Source organism: Hypanus sabinus, chromosome 4 (assembly GCF_030144855.1).
Source record: "Hypanus sabinus isolate sHypSab1 chromosome 4, sHypSab1.hap1, whole genome shotgun sequence".
Lineage (NCBI taxonomy): Eukaryota > Metazoa > Chordata > Chondrichthyes > Myliobatiformes > Dasyatidae > Hypanus > Hypanus sabinus.
The window spans coordinates 159,849,708-159,867,205 of NC_082709.1; the positions used below are offsets into that span (position 1 = coordinate 159,849,708).

A 17,498-nucleotide genomic window follows, 5' to 3' on the forward strand; every position below is an offset into this window, starting at 1 on the left:
GGAATGAGATTATGAAAGTACCTTAACTGGCCGGGAACCTAGGTCAGACAACTGGATTTATAATTAACTTTGAATCATTTGACTATTAAACTTTTGTTAGCTATGATTTATTGAGATCAATAGTCACCAAAAATAATGCTGATTCAGAAACTTTGAAGCGAAAGCAGAAGATGATGGAGATGTGCAGCAGTCTAATCAACATTCATAAAGAGAAAGCATAAGGAAATGTTTCTGTTCTATATGTTTCATCAGAACTTAAAACTTAAAAATCAGTTATTTTGTTAAGGATAAAATAGAAAAGCTGATGATGCAATAAAACAAGGGAAGGTATATGGCAAATGGCTGCATGAAAAATTCCCATCCCACACTTTCAGAACGTAATCCACATGGACACTTCAATGCAATACTGAGATAGTGACACTTCGTCAGAAAAGCTCTTCCTTCAAATTCATCATCGAATTAGACCCCTGTCTGCTGTGTAGGATTTCTCTGATAACTGAGGATCTGGCTGCATGACCTGCAGCGTGTTCATTGATGCCTTAAAGAAAGGCAGTGAAAATACATGCGGAAATTATCTGTTATGTCTCCGAACATTTTTCTGTTTAGTAATTTGTTCAACATTATACCCATTGATTTTCTCTCAGTGACTGAAGTATTTTTGTGTCCTTACTCAGATACTTGCAGTAGTTGTCTTGTAGTTTTAGGTTCTGATGAAACGAATACACCTGCAATGCACAGTTGTTTCTTTAGTCTTTATGCTTTTGAGTACCTGCTGCATGTGGCCAGACATCTCTATTTTCCAATAGTTTCGATATTTCCTTTCAGATACTGTGTGCACAAAGCTGGGAAGTCACTTCCAGACTCATAAAAATGCTTTCTTTTAAATTTATTACAGAAAGTCCGCCTGTCTTCAGATCAACCCCAGTATCTAATATTGATGGCCAGGGGCAAGAAAGATTTAGAGGTACAGTATTCCTGTCAGCTTGGCTCAGCTGGGAGCATTCTTGCTTCTGAGTCAAAAGGTTGTGGGTTCAAGCCCCACCCCAAGGACTTGATAACATAATCTATGCTGACACTTTAGTGCAGTGCTTAGGGAATGTTACATTGTCAAATTCACTATTAAATTTCTGCCCAGTTTGCTATCCAGAGTGCTTTTGGTAGGTATTAAAACAAGGTTCTATTCTCGAAAAGTAGGGAATTCTCCTGGTGGCTCAACAATCCACCTTCAATAAACCCCACCAAACTGGTCATTCCAATCACCTCTGTTTAATGGGACCTTGAGTGCAAAATGCCAGCTTTGTCTGTCTGCATAAGCCTATGCAACAACAGTGATTTTAACCTGTTGTGTATGAAGTTCTTAAGCATGTTTGAGAAATATGGTAAGGTTTGTAAGGGTGAGATAGCTTTATGTAAGTTCTGCTTTCCATTTCAGATAGTGAAGTGTGAATGTATGGCTTGATGGATGTTTCTTTACAGTAGTGTCCTAAATTAAATAATATCTGGAATTATGCAGAATAGTATTGTTTTTGCAGTGGAGACTGCTTTTCAATTCATTGCCTTGTTTGGATCAGATATTTTATCCATCACATGGAATCATCTGAGATCCAGGATTGAAATCAATTGCATTGCTCTTCCCGTAATGTATAACACTACTAAGTTGACAAATTTATTAGAGAAATTATAAGTATATTTGATGTGTAAAATGGAAATCTTTATGATGGTTCTGTTCAGAATTTGGGGAAAGAGCAGCGGCGTGGTACCTCATCTCTATCATTATGAGTAGATCTTTCAATACCAGTTCTACTGTGATGACTGCAGAAATAATATCTTCAAAAATATTAAGATGAGCTTTTACTAGAAACCATGTATCATTTTCACACAGCACCATTATTTTGAATGGACCAAGTAATATGGTTGAAATTATAAATTCCAAGTAGCATTTGATCCACAAGCAGGATTTCAGAAAACAATGAATTTAAACTCTCCCCAACAGCTCTAGCAAACCTACCCACAAGGATATAGGTCCTCCTCAAGTACAGGTGTAGCCCATCCCTTTTGTACAGGTTCATATATTCTCCAGAAGAAATCCCAATGATCAATAAATCTGAACCCCTGCCCCTTACACCAGTTCTTCAGCCATGCATTGATCTGCCAACTCATCCTATTCTTGCCTTCAGTGACGGTGGCAAAATCAGTAGTCAGAGATTGTTACTCCAGAAGTTCTGCTTTTCAGCTTTCTACCTAGCTCTCTAAATTCTCACTTTAGAACCTGCTCTCTTCATCTTCCTTTGTCATTGGTGTCACTATGTACCAAGGCATCTGGCTGCTCACCCTCCCCCTTTAGAATGCCTTGGACCTGAACCGAGATATCCCTGACCATGGCACCTGGGAGACAACATGCTATCAGGATCTCTCTATCATGCCCACAGACTTTCCTATCTACTCCTCCAACTATGGAATCTCTTATCACCGCTGCATTCCCCTTCTGAGCCGCAACACAAAATTCAGTGCCAGAGACCTGGTCACTGCAGCTCTACCCAGTAGGTTATCTCCCTCCACGCCCCCCCCCCCGCCAACAGCATCCAAAAAAGTATACTTGTTATTGAGGGGCACAGCCACAGGGGTATTCTGTAAAAGCTGCCTATTTCCCTTCCCTCTCCTGATAGTCACCCATTCTCCTGCCTAATGCAACCTAGGGGTGACTACCTCCCAGTAGCTTTCATCTATCATCTGCTCAGTTTACCTTATGGGCCAAGGGTCATCGAGATGCAGCTCCAGTTCTTTAATACATTTTCTGAGGAGAATGGGAATCTGAGTTCAAAAAAATTAATTTCTTATCCGTAAGACATAGGAGTAGAATTAGACCATTTAGCCTGTTGAGTCTGCTCTGCCATTCCATCATGGCTGATCCCGGATCCTGCTTAACCCCATACATCTATCTTTTCGCCATATCCTTTGATTCCCTGACCGATCAGGAAATTATCAATTTTTGCTTTAAATATACCCACAGTCCTGGCCTCCACTGCAGTCTGTGGCAGAGCATTCCACAGATTCACTACTCTCTAGCTAAAAATATTCCTCCTTACCTTTGTTCTAAAAGGTCTCCCTTGAATTTTGAGACTGTGCCCTCTAGTTCTCTCCACAGGAAATATTCTGTCCATATCCACCTTGTCTAGATATTTCAACAGTCAGTAGGTTTCAATAAGTTCCCCCCACATTCTTCTAAATTCCAGTGAGGACAGGCCCAAAGCTGCCAAGCGTTCCTTGTATGTTAACCCCTTCATTCCAGGACTCATCCTCGTGAACCTCCTCTGAACTCGTCTCAAATGACAATACATCCTTTCTGAGATATGGGGCCCAAAGCTGTTGACGATGCTCCAAGTGTGGTCTGACTAGTGTCTTATAAAGCCTCAGCATTATCTCCTTATTTTAATATTGTATTCCCCCTTGAAATGAACACCAACATTGCATTTGCCTTCTTTACCACAGACTCAACCTGTAAATTAACCTCTGGGAGTCTTGCATGAGGACTTCTAAGTCCCTTTGCACCTCTGATGTTTGATTTTTCTCCCCATTAGATAAAAAATATGCACTATTGTTCCTTTTACCAAAATGCATTATAATACATTTCCCAACACTGTATTCCATCTGCCAGTTTTTTTGCCCATTCTTCCAATTTGTCTATGTTGTTCTGCAATCGCATTGCTTCTTCAACACTACCTACCCCTCCACCTCTCTTCATATCATCTGGAAGGTTTGCCACAAAGCCATCAATTCCACTATCTAAATCATTGACAAACAATGTGAAAAGTAGCAGTCCCAATACTGACCACTGAGGAACACCACTAGTCATTGGCAGCCAACCAGAAAAGGCCTTCTTTATTCCTACTTGCTGCCTCCTGCCTGTCAGCCATTCCTCTATCAATGCCAATATCTTTACTGCCATCCCAGTATTTTATGATAATCCACTATATTATCAGATGGATGGAAGCTAAGGAATTGTTAGAATGATTTTTTCAGAGATATTCATTAAGAAATCATAACACAACCCAGTCTTTGGAATTTGTGGCTTATGTATTGATATGTTAGACATTTTTCCAGTTCATTCCAATTAATTAGAATCTATGAATATATAATGTCACTGGCAGTAACCTTAAAACAAAAAAAAAAGTAATTGGCAGCATTCTAAGGCTAAGCTGAAGGTGTCCAAAATGAATATTAGAAGTAAGAGTGAAGTAGGAAAACAGATTGTAGACAGAAGCAAAAGGGTTCCAAGGAATTTGGTTCAGTTATGTAAAAAGTTGATATAAAAGGCCAGGTAGTTCCTTTGAGGAATAAGTTGGGTAGAAATATCATAGAGAATCAGGAAACAGTAGTCGTTAAATATATTTTTCACATCAGTCTTTAGAAATGAAAACCATGAACAAAATCCAGATGCATTTATTTGGCTTGGAATCTGTAACATATGTAAAGATCGATAACGTATATGTTACAAAGAAATGCAGAGAATTGACTGCCTGAAGAGCACTTACACTGGATAAGATATGCACCAGACTCATCCAAAAATCAGCCAGGATATAGACAAGACTCGTGTTAATATTTCTGAGAGCTACATAAATTAGAGAGTTGTACCTGATTGAAGGTTATGCTGAAGGAGTATTCAACACAGTAATTATAACTTATTTGAGTGCCAATTATCAACTGTCAGTGGAAGTAATTTAATGACCCCATGAGTTTGAAAACAATTAAACAAAGCTGGCAAAATTCTGTGAAAATTTGTTTAAATAATTTAAGATTCACAATGTTAATTAATTACATAGTTGGATTAAAAATTGTCATATAGACAGAATATACAGGACTGTTCCTGGTCATTAAAGGGATAAGGTAAACTCAATGAACATGCTATATCTGAATTTTCAAAAGGGCGTTAGCAAGGTAGTACATGAAATGGGGCTCAGAATGAAGGAAGTAACATTAGCAAAGTTATAACTTTATTTAAAGTAGGGTTCCCAACCTGAGATCTACAGACTCCTCAGTTAATAGTAAGGTTCCTTGGCATATAAAAAAATTGGGAATTCCTGATGTGAAGGATAGATAACTGTGTTATTATATGTGCATAACTCCCCGTTCCCTGTGAGCAATGCAGGGGGTTCACCCGGAACTAGAAGCTTCGATGGTGAGTTGGTCGCATGTATTCCTGGATGAATAAGAGTTCAGTGATAAAATGTTCTAGCGTAAACCCACGCCAAGTTTGTCTTTATTAAGAACAAATATGAGATGGTGTCAGAAGTTGGTGTGAGGTAAACATGGAGAGTAAGTGAATACCGTGCGCAACTGAGAAAGAGACGCTAGTTACAACAGAGAGAAGCAGGACAGCAAAAGAGCACACTGTTCTAGAAGTTCATCAGATTCACCAAGAAATTAAGGTGAGAGGCTGAGAGTTCCTGTCATGGATAACCTAAGTCCTCCTTTACCAATGCAGTTTACCAGCAATTTAATTGATAACTGGAAATGCTTCAAACATCAATTCAATATATATTTAGCGGCTAGCAAAATGGGAGAGGCCAATGAAAATTTGAAAGCATCCATTTTCTGCATGTAATTGACAAAGATGCCTTAGACATCTTTTAACAGTTTTCAAATTGATGGCAAAGCTCTAACATTGGACAGTGATGACAAAATTTGAGTATTTTGTCCCGAGTAAAACACCATGCTTAAAAAAATGTTTTTTTCCCGTGACCAGAAACAAGGACCAATACTTAGCTGAGCTTCACACACTGAGTAAGTCCTGTGAATTTGGAGATTTGAAAATCTCACTAGTTAGAGACAGAGTAGTTTGCAGAATTTCATATGATGGACTGTGTGAATACTGTGTGAAAAAGATTTGATGCTGGAAAGACTGTGAATGTGTGTAGGTCAGCGGAGACCACATGAGCACAAGCCAAGGTGTTGCACACGGCAGACACAACAGTGCATGATGTGAAAACAGGAGCAGCGTACAAAGTGCTTCCCAAAGCAACAGGAAAACAAAAAGAAAGGCTCAAAAGACAAATGTTGGGGCAGTCACATTCCAAAAACGTGTCCTGCTGATGGAAAGTCCTGCAATAATTGCAGGAGGAAGAATCATTTTGCAAAGTGCTACAAAACTGGGGCTATCAAGAGAAAGGTGCAGCTGGTTGATGAGGAAATGGAGGAAGCCTTTGTAGATTCTCTACAGACTGCAGCTGCTGGAAAAACAGAACACATTGTTCCAGTAACTGTGAATGAAACAGTCATTCCATTCAAGCTCGACACCAGAGCCCAGGTGAATCTGTTATCCATGGATGATTAAAAGAGCCAATATTAGGTCTGAATGCATATGAAAAGTTCAACCTGATGAAAGAGTAATGAAAAGATTAATGCAGATATACAGGCCTATGTTGACATGAGTTGGGCAGTGAGAGGGAGTGCAGAAAAAGAGCTACCTTTCAAAAAGTTTGACTACCAAGATTTAAAAGGCAGAGCTTCACAGCAGTTTCTCTGAGTTGGGATGTAACCAATCAAAAAGAGGGGTTCATTAGAAAGTGTGAATAAAAATAATGCAGTGCAAGTGGAGCAGCCATTATTTTGAGTGTGTCACATAGCGTGTCTTTGCCTTGTCGTGCTTAGGCGAGATCCAGCTTGGGTGAGGTAAAGTATCTGATAAGTTTCTCTCTTTTTGTTCTTATTTGCTCATTCTTCATCTATTAGGGCATAGTAGTGTACTGAGAATGCCTCCTAGGATAGAGTTTTGTATTCTGTGCAGGTTGTGGAAAGTCTAGGAGACCTCCAGTTTCTCAGATAAGCACACCTGCATCAGGTGCAGCTCCTGAGAGAATGTATTAAGGAACTAGAACTGCAGCTCAATGACCTTCGACTCATACAGAAGAGTGAGGAAGTGATAGACAGGGGGTAGTGACCCCCAGGTTGCAGGAGACAGGTACTGGGTACTGTCAGAAGGAGGTGAAATACGCAGCCAGTGCAGTGTACACCTGTGGCCATTCCCCTCAATAATAATAATACACAACTTTAGATACTGTTGAGGGAGATGACGTACCAGGAAGGAGCTACAGTGTACTTAGTCTGGTGCTGTGGCTCAGAAGAGCAGAGAGGTGAAGAGGTCTGCAGTATTGATAGGAGATTCCGTAGACAGAGGAACAGAGATGAGATTCTGTGGCCATGGTTGTGACACCCGGATGATATGTTGCCTCCCTGGTGCCAGGATCAGGGATGTCTTGGATCAGGTCCATGGCATTCTCAAGGGCAAGGGTGCGTAGCTAGAAGTCTTGGTGCACATTGGCACCAATGACATGGGTACACAAGGTGAGGAAGTCCTGAAGAGAGATTTTAAGGAGCTAGGTAAAAAGCTGCGAAACAGGACTTCCAGGGTAGTAATCTCTGGATTACTGTCTGTGCCACATGCCAATGAGGGTAAGAATAGAATAATTTGGATGGTGAATGTGTGGCTGAGAAATTGGTGCAGGGAACAGGGGTTCAAATTTTTGGATCATCGGGATCACTTCTGTGGAAGGTATGACCTGTACAACAGGGTTGGGTTATACCTGAACCCAGGGGAGTCCAATATTCTGCGGACAGGTTTGCGAGAGGTGTTCAAGAGGGTTTAACCTAATTTGGTAGGTTAATGGGAACCACAATGACAGGACTGAGGATGGAAAAGTTGATTTAGAAACAAAGGCAATGTGTAGTGAGACTCCTAGCAAGGAGAGGTTGATGGTAGGTCAAAATTGCAGTCAACAGGACAAGTTGCAATGTAAAAGGTGGACAAACTCAAAAGGGGTGAATATAGGACTGAGGTGTTATATTTGAATGTGCACAGCATACAGAATGAGGTAGATGAACTTGTAGCACAGTTACAGATTGGCATACAAGATGTTTTAGGCATCACTGAATCATGGCTGAAAGAAGCTTATAGCTGGGAGCTTCACATGCAAGGATACACATTGTATCAGTTATTTTGGATTGGGTGTTGTGCAATGAACTGGAATTGATTAGAGAGCTTAAGGTAAAAGAACCCTCAGGGAAAGTGATCAGAAAATGATTGAATTCACCCAGCAAGTGAAGTTAAAGACAGATGTAATGGTATTATCATAGAGTAAAGGGAATTACAGAGGCATGAAAGAGGAGCTGGGTAAAATTAATTGGAAAAGATCACTGTCAGGAATGACAGCAGAGCAGCAATGACAGGAATTTCATGAAGCGATTCAGAAGGCACAGGATATATATGTCCCAAAGCAGAAGAATTATTCTAAAGGCAAGATGACACAACCATGGCTATCAAGAAGTCAAAGCTGTCATAAAAGCCAGAGGGCAGATAATAGAGCAAAAATTAGTGGGAAGTTAGAGGATTTGGAAGCTTTTAAAAACCAACAGAAGGTAACTAAAAGAGTCATTAAAAAGGAAAATATGGAATACAGAAGTAAGCTAGCCAGTAGTATCAAAGGGGATATCAAAAGCCTCTTCGGATACATACTGTAAAGGAGAAGTGAGAGTTGATATTGCACAACGGGAAAATGATGCAGGCGAGGAAGTAATGGGGGACAAGAAAATGGTGGACAAACTGAATGAGTATTTTGCATCAGTATTCATTGTGGAAGACTCTAGCAGTATGATGGAAGTTCCAGGTGTCAGGGGTCAGAAGTGTATGAAGTTTCCATTACTTGGGAGAGGGTTCTATAGAAATTGAAAGGTCTGAAGGTAGGTGTGTCACCTAGATCAGATGGTGTGCAACCCAGGGTTCTGAAAGAGGCAGCTCAAGAGATTGTGGAAGCATTAGTAATGATATCTCAATAAACAATGGGTTCTGGAAAGGTTCCAGAAGTCTGAAAATTGCAAATGTCACTCCACAGTTCAAGAAGTGAGGGGGGAAAAGGAAATTATAGGCCAGTTAATCTAACCTCAGTGGTTAAGAAGATGTTAGAGTTGATTGTTAGGGTGGATGTTTCAGGGTACTTAGAGGCACATGATAAAATAGGCCATAGTCAGCATAGCTTCCTCAAGGGAAAATCTTGCTTGACAAATGCGTTGGAATACTTCAAAGAAATAACAAGCAGGATAGACAAAGGAGATTCACATGATGTTGTGGATTTGAATTTTAAGAAAGCCCTTGACAGGGTACCAACGAGGCTGCTCAACAAGTAAGAGCCCATGGTATTACAGGGAAAAGTGGTAATAAAGGGAGACTTCATTAGTTGGCTGCCGATGACTTGTGATGTTCTACAGGGGTCTGTTGGGACTGCTTCTTTTTACATTATATGTCAAAGTCTTGCCTGATGGAATTGATGGCTTTGTTGCAAAGTTTGAGGGTGATACCAAGATAGGTGGAGGAGCAGGTAGTTTTGAGAAAGTAGAGAGACTACAGAAGGACTTAGATTAGGTTAATGGGCAAAGAAGTGGCAGATTGAATACAATATTGGAAAGTATAAGGCCATGCACTTTGGTAGAAGAAGTAAAAGGATACACTATTTTCTAAATGGAAAGAAAATCCAAAATTCTGAGGCCCAAATGAATTGGGATTCCTTGTACAGGATTCCCTGAAGGTTAAATTACTGGTTGAGTCTGTGGTTAAGAAGGAGAGTGTGATGCTATCATTCATTTCAAGACCACTAGAAAATAAAATCAAAAATGTAATGTTGAGGCTTTATAAAGCACTAATGAGGCCTCACTTATTGTATTGTGAGCAGTTTTGGGCCCTTTATCTTAGAAAGGACATTCAGAAGCTGGAGAGGGTTCAAAAGAGGTTCATGAAAATAATTCCAGGTTTGAGTGAATTGTCATATGAAGAGCGTTTGCTGACTCGGGGCCTTTATTCAGAAGAATGTGGTCTGACTGAATTAAAACCTATTCATTGAGGGTGAAAGGCCTTGATAGAGTGGATATGGAGAGATTGTTTCTTATTGTGGGAGAGTCTAGGACCTGAGGACACAGCCTCAGATGAAGAAGCATCCGTTTAGAACAAAGATGAGAAAGAATTTCTTCAGCCTGAGAGTGGTGAATCTGTGGGATTTATTGACACATTGGCTGTGGAGGCCAAGTCTTTACGTATATTTAAGGCAGAAGTTCATAGATTCTTGATAGGTCAAGGCATGAAGGGATACAGGGAGAGGGCAGGAGACTGGGGCTGAGAGGAATAATGGATCAGTCATGATGAAGTGGCAGTGGATTCGATGGGCCTAATGGCCTAATTCTGTTCCTATATCTTATGGTCTTTTGATTGTCACCTCCATTCCAGTATCTCCTGATAGAGCAGAGATTTAAAAAGCAGCAGGGACAAATGAAACAATGAACGTACTCAAAGAGGCAATATGGAAAGGATGGCCAGCAGCTTAGAATTACTGTCCAATGTGCATTCATGATTATTGGGTACACAGTGCTAAACTGTCAGTAGTGGAAGATAACGGTCTTCAAAGGGAACACATTTTGTAATTCAAGTGTTGCTATTCAAGTAAATGCTGCAGAAGACACACAAAGGGCATCTTGGTGAGGAAAAATGTAAACATTGAGCTCTGGAAGTGAATATACTGGCCAAGAACGAACCAAGACATCAGCTAGACCACTGTTTCATGTGAAATATGTCTTACCTACAGACCAAAGCAGCAACCAGAACAGCTTACACCACATTCTGTACCAGGCAGGTTGTGCATCAAAGGTGGAGTGTATTTGTTTGATTGTAATGGGAAGAATTACGTTGTTGTAACAGACTACTTTCCCAATTATCCGGAGGATGCAACATCCAGCAAAATGATCAGTCATCACCTTCCTGAAAGCTGTGTTGGTGAGGCATGGAGATCCCTGTGAAGTGGTATCAGACAGTGGTCCACAATTTTCGAACTGTGAATTTGAGTCTTTTGCCAATGATTGGGAGCTTCAGCATATAATTTCAAGCCCATTTCATTCAAAATCTGATGGCCTAGCAGAGAACTTGGTCAAGGAAGAAAACACAAGGTGGAAGAGAGAACTTCACAAAAGTCAAATGATTTACTGAAGTGTGCCATTGCAGAATTGCCTTTCTCCAGCCCAAATGCTGATGGGTTGACACATACGTACTAACTTTCCAGTTCACAAAAACCTGCTGATACCTGAAAGAACACACTCTGTCAAATTGACTGAAGTGATAGGGAAATAAAAAGAGAAATAGCAACACAACAAAACTGCAAAACGCCTACCAGTCCAGAAGTATGAATGGTAGAAAATCGATGACTTGGCAGATTAATGCATGGCTGAGAAGCTGGTGCAGGGCAGGGCTTCAGGTTCTTGGATCATTGGGATATCTTCTGGAGGAAATATGTCTTGTTCAAGAGTGACGGGTTGTACCTGAACCCAAGGGGAATCAATATTGTCACGGAAAGGTTTTTTACAGCTGTTTAGTTTAAGCTAATTTGGTGGGGGGCGGGGGGGCGGGACTGGAGTTGAAGGGATTTAGGATTAGATGGATGGTGAAAAAGCAAAGATAGCATGTGGTCAGATTATCAGGATGGGCAGGCAGAAAAGGACATAATTGCAGCCAGCAGGGTGAGTATCTGTGCATTAGGGATGCAGAATCAAAAAGGGTAGTAAATACAGCACTCAGAGTATTATATCTCAGTGCATGGAGTATAAGAAATAAAGGTGGATGATCTTGTTGCACTATTACAGATTGTCAGGTATGATGGTGTGGCCATCACTGAATCATGGCTAAAGGGATGGTTGTAGTTGGGAGCTGAATGTCGAAAGTTACACATTGTATTATAGGGACAGGAGGGTAGGCAGAGGAGCTGGTGTGGCTTTTTTGGTAAAGAATGGCATCAAATCAGTAGAAAGATGTGACAAAGGATCAGAAGGTATTGAATCCTTGTTGGTGAGTTAAGAAACTGCAAGGTTAAAAGGATTCTGATGTCAGTTATATACAGGCCTCCCCACAATAGCTGGGATGTGAACCACAGATTACAACAGGAAATAGAAAAGACATGTCAAAGGGGCAATGTTATAATAGTCATGGGAGATATACAAGGTAGAAGACTTGTAGAACATACAAGGCAAATGGTAGGGCACTGAGCAGAGCAGTAGAACAGAGGGATCTGGGAATACAGATACAAAATTCCCTGAGAGTGGCGTCACAGGTAGACAAGGTCATAAAGAGAGCTTTTGGTACATTGGCCCTTATAGATCAAGTTATTGAGTATAGAGTTGGAAGGTTATGGTGAGGTGGTATGAGGAATTGGTGAGGCCGAATTTGGAATATTGTGTGCAGTTTTGGTCACCGAATTACAGGAAAGATATTAATAAGGTTGAAAGAGTGCAGAGAAGGTTTACGAGGATGTTGCCAGGACTTGAGAAACTGAGTTACAGCGAAAGGTTGAATAGGTTAGGACTTTATTCCCTGGAGCATAGAAGAATGAGGGTGACTTGATAGAGGTATATAAAATTATGATGGGTATAGATAGAGTGAATGCAAGCAGGCTTTTTCCACTGAGGCTATGGGAGAAAAAAGCCAGAGGACTTGGGTTAAGGGTGAAGGGGGAAAGGTTAAAGGGAACATTGGGGGGGGGGCTTCTTCACACAGAGAGTGGCGGGAGTGTGGAATGAGCTGCCAGATGAAGTGGTAAATGCGAGCTCACTTCTAACATTTAAGAAAAACTTGGACAGGTACATGGATGAGAGGTGTATGGAAGGATATGGTCCAGGTGCAGGTTAGTGGGACTAGGCAGAAAAATGATTCGGCACAGCCAAGAATGGCCAAAAGGCCTGTTTCTGTGCTGTAATGTTCTATGGTTCTATGCTTCTATATCAACATGCAGGTTAAAAATCAGGTCAGAAATGGATCTCAAGAGAGTGAGGTAATTGAATGCCTACAAATGACTTTTTAGAGCAGTTTGTCATTGAGCCTGCTAGGAGATCAGCTATATTGGAGTGGGTGCTGTGTAATGAACAGGAGGTGATTAGCGAGCTTAAAAACGAACCCTTAGGAGGCAATGATCACAATATGATTGAGTTCAACTTGAAATTTGATAGGGAGAAAGTAAAGTCTGGCATAACAGTATTTCAGTGGAGTAAAGGAAATTGTTTCCAACGAGTGGACAGTTGCAAGGTTGCAGGACCGGATGGCGTCCCAGGGTGGATACTCAGAGTGTGCAGAGCACAACTGGCAGGTGTGTTTACAGATATTTTTAACTTCTCCTTCTCCCAGTGTAGAATGCCTTTCTGCTGTTGTTGTACCTAAAAAGACCAAGGTAACATGTCTGAACGACTGGCATCCTGTCACATTCACTTCAATAATAAGCAAATGCTTTGAGAGGCTGGTCAAGGATTACATTTGCAGTGTGCTACCACCCACACTGTACTCCTACAGTTCATCTACCAACAGATGATGCAACAGCCACAACTCTACACACCGTCCTTACACATCTGGAGAAGAAGGTTGCTTATGTGAGAATGCTGTTCTTGGACAACAGTTCAGCATTCAACACCATAATTCCCTCCAGGCTCGACAAGAAGCTCAGAGACATTGGCCTTCACCCTGCCTTGTGTAGCTGGATCCTGGACTTCCCGTCAGATCGCCAGCAGGTGTTAAGAGTGGGCTCCCTCACCTCTGCCCCTCTGACCCTCACACAGGTGCTCCTTAGGGCTGTGTACTAAGCCCCCTCCTTTACTCTCAGTATACCCATGACTGTGTTGCCACCCACAGCTCCACTCTACTAATTAAATTTGCTGATGATGCTACACTGATAGCCTGATCTCAAATAATAATGAGGCAGCCTACAGAGAAGAAGTCATCACCTTGACACAGTGGTGTCAAGAAAACAACTTCTCCCTCAGTGTCACAAAAACAAAGGAGCTGCTTGTGGACTACAGGAGGAATGGAGACGGGGTAACTCCTATTGATATCAGTGGATCTGGGGTTGAGAGGATGAACAGCTTTAAGTTCCTCAGCATACACATCATCAAGGATCTCACGTGGTCTGTACACACCAGCTGTGTAATGAAAAAGGCACAACAGTGCTTCCTTCACCTCAGACGGTTGAAGTTTGGTCTGGGCCCCCAAATCCTAAGAGCTTTCTACAGAGGCACAATTGGGAGCATCCTGGCTGGCTGCATCACTGCCTGGTATGGGAACTGTACTTTCCTCAATCGCAGGACCCTGCAGAGAGTCGTGTGGACAGCCCAGTAGATCTATAGATGTGAACTTACCACTATTCAGGACATTTACAAAGTTAGGTGTGAGAAAAGGGACTGAAGGATCATTGGGGACCCGAGTCACCCCAACTGCAAACTGCTCCAGCTGCTACCATCCAGGAAATGTTATCGCAGCGTAAAAGCCAGGACCAACAGGCTCTGGGACAGCTTCTTCCACCAGGCCATCAGACTGATTACTTCATGCTGACACAACTGTATTTCTATGTTATATTGTTGTACTATTTATTATAAATTACTATAAATTGCACATTGCACATTTAGACGGAGATGTAACTTAAAGGTTCTCTTGTATATGAAGGATGTAAGTAATAAAGTCAATTCAATTCAATTTGCTCATTACAATTGAAGTTAATGTAGATAGCTTTTTTGGAAAGGATTATTGTTCCTTGTAGGTTTATGAGGACATCGTAGTGTGTTTGTTTTTCTTTAATGGGGGAAGATGTGTTGTTATGTGTGCATAATAAAGAATTTTCGGGCAATGTGGATGGTTCACCCAGAACAGGAAGCTTTGATTGTGGGCTGAGAGGGGAAGTAGGTGGATGGGGAGGGTGAATGAAGCTAGAAGCTGGGAAGTGATAGGTGGAAAAGGAAGGAATCTGATAGGACAGCAAAACACACAAACTGTTAGATAAATTCAGCAGGTCAGGCAGTTTCTATGGAAACAAACAAACCATTGACATTTCAGGCCAAGACCCTTGTTCTAGCTCCTTCACTCCATCCATAATAAAACAGCATCTGATCGGAGAGGAGAGTGAACCATGAAAGAAAGGGAGGAAGAGGGGCATTGGAGGGACGTGGTAGACAGGTGAGGAGAAGTGGTAAGAGAGGAGCCAGAATGGGAAATTGAAGAAGAGAGAAGTGGGAAGGGGAAGAAATTACTGGAAGTTAGAGACATTGATTTTCATGCCATCAGGTTGAAGGCTACACAAATGAAATATAAGGTGGTACTCCTCCAGACTGAGTGACCTCATCATGGTAGTAGAGGAGACCATGGACTGACATGTCAGAATGGGAATGGGGATTGGAATTGAAATGGTTGGCCACCAACATCAGGTCTCACCAAAGTAGAGGAGTGATTGGGGAACCACTTTGTCGAGCACCTTCACTCCATCTGCAACAAACAGGATTCCCAGTTGCCAACTTGTCTGTTTTTATCTCTTTCATATTTAAGTGAATTACAGTATGAGAGCATTGGCCTTTATGTGGCGTAGAAGTCCATTTTGAGTGGGATTAACAAGGTAGAGGTCAGATGGCTGTTTCTTCAAAATGGTGAATGGTCTCAGAATAATGGATTGGCTATTGAGGACTAGGATAAGAAAGGTGATTTATTAAAGGATTAAGTCCATTGAATAGTGAGTAAACACTCGCAGAAACAATACCTTTAGGGATGGGTGCAAGGATGGGTGATGAAGTGATTGAGGCACCAGATAAAACATGAGATTGAACAATGGCAGGGCTTTAAGCCTGCTATTACTAATGTTTCTAAACAAAATATTCAGTATATATGAGTGGTCTGGGTGCAAAAAAAAAGGCTCATAAAATAGGCTGGACATTGGAGGAATTCTGTGTGATGTGTGGTATGCAGATATGACTTCGTCAAAAGCATGGGAAGGCTTCAAAGGATTTGTCCTGACTACCTGTAACTAATATAGAAAGGTTGAGAGACGACACTTAGAATCTATTTCTGTTTTCTAACTATATAAAATATGGAGGAAAATGTTTTTATTGGTGAAATTCAAGTTCAACAGCATGGACTCTAGAAAATAATTAGGAAAGGTAAGTGCATTGAACTGAAAAATTAGAAGTCACATCTGGCATGTGCTTCAGGTCTTAACATAGAGTAAATGTTGATGAATGATAAATGATGTGTATTGTGATCAATGATCTAGAGGTCCTTCATGGCAAAAGAGATGAGAAATATCGCTCATAGTGTGTTTAGCTGCCTTGTGTACAGTTCACAGAGCAGTTGCTTTAACTTTGATCAACTTATTTTGGGAGGTTATACTAGACTGGTATTGTAGCTATTAACAATTACTTTTGGAAGCAGAGAAATATTTCAGTCAGGATTGTATTACTAGTTTTAAATTTCTTCCTTCATCTTCAGCTGATTGGGTGAGTATGGTTGGGTTGAAGATGAGCTCAATAGAATGAAAACGTGAAGAGATAAATTTTTTTTTTCCTGTAACACCTTCTGTGTTCATAAAGGCACATATTCACTTTTTAAATAGATAAGAAATGCAATATATGTATGTACTTCAACAGACACCGAAAGTAACTGTTAAGGAAGGTAGAGATGTATTTTTCTGCTGCATTAAATGGAGACTGTGGAGAAAGTACTTGTCAGAGTACCTTGTATTTTCCAATTCTTGAAACATAGTTCCTCTTGTTGGCTGACTAAATGATGGAAGGGTGTGGCTGTTAAATCAGTGAGAATATTCCATTGGATTGAAGAGAATATTCAATTGTATAGAGATTACTGACTATTTATTATCCTGCTGCTGTCTTCCCTTCTAAGGCCCTCATGTGAAATACCTGACAAAGGAAAACATGCCCTGTTCCATTACTGAATCACTGAAGCATTTTGAAGAGGAAAACTCTACAAATGCAACTGCCTTAACTGCTCCGAAATATCCACCTTCAAACCTTACCCTTGTGACCGTTGAAGGCTGTCCGACTTTTCTCATAGTTGACTGGAAGAAAAATGAAAATGACACTGCAAGCGGTAACTGATCCATATCTAAAATTATCTCTCTCTTTCTGATGCAAGTTTTGACTGTGACATTTTCTGTTTGTTAATATTGAATATTTGTGAAGTTGGAAATGATACATGTTAGCTATTCTGCCATCTGGATTGTAATTACTTTGCTAGAACAAATCACAGACATAAGAGGAGTTTACTAATTCTTGTTCTCTGCTGATAACTGATAAGTTTGCAAATTGAACTTGTACTTAAGCCCTGAAGAAGGGTGTCGGCCCAAAATGTCGACTGTTTATTCATTTCCACAGATGTTGCCTGATTTGCTGAGTTCCTCCAGCATTTTGTGTGTGTCACTTTGGATTTCCAGCATCTGCAGAATTTCTCTTGTTTATAACTTATAAACTTATGCCTGATTGCCTAAGAAGCCCTTGTTAATGTCCAATTAAAGATGGCCAAGAGGCAGCCTATGGTATTATTGAGATCCAAGAAAAATCAAACATCCCATTTTTTTTTCTTGGATGGCACTTCAGGTTTTTGATTCTTTGTCCTGAGTTTTACACAGCAAAGCATCATTGTCTGTGAGTTCAGAACA

General features: G+C 40.8%; 1 protein-coding gene across 1 annotated transcript in view; it reads left to right on the forward strand.

The window, feature by feature from the left end:
* LOC132392185 (target of Nesh-SH3-like) overlaps positions 1-17,498 on the forward strand; it is a 108,425-nt gene that overhangs the window by 45,245 nt on the left and 45,682 nt on the right. Inside the window, exon 7 of the mRNA XM_059966029.1 lies at positions 16,724-16,930. Within this exon, the coding sequence (XP_059822012.1) occupies positions 16,724-16,930 (207 nt within the window). The remainder of the gene's footprint in view (positions 1-16,723; positions 16,931-17,498) is intronic.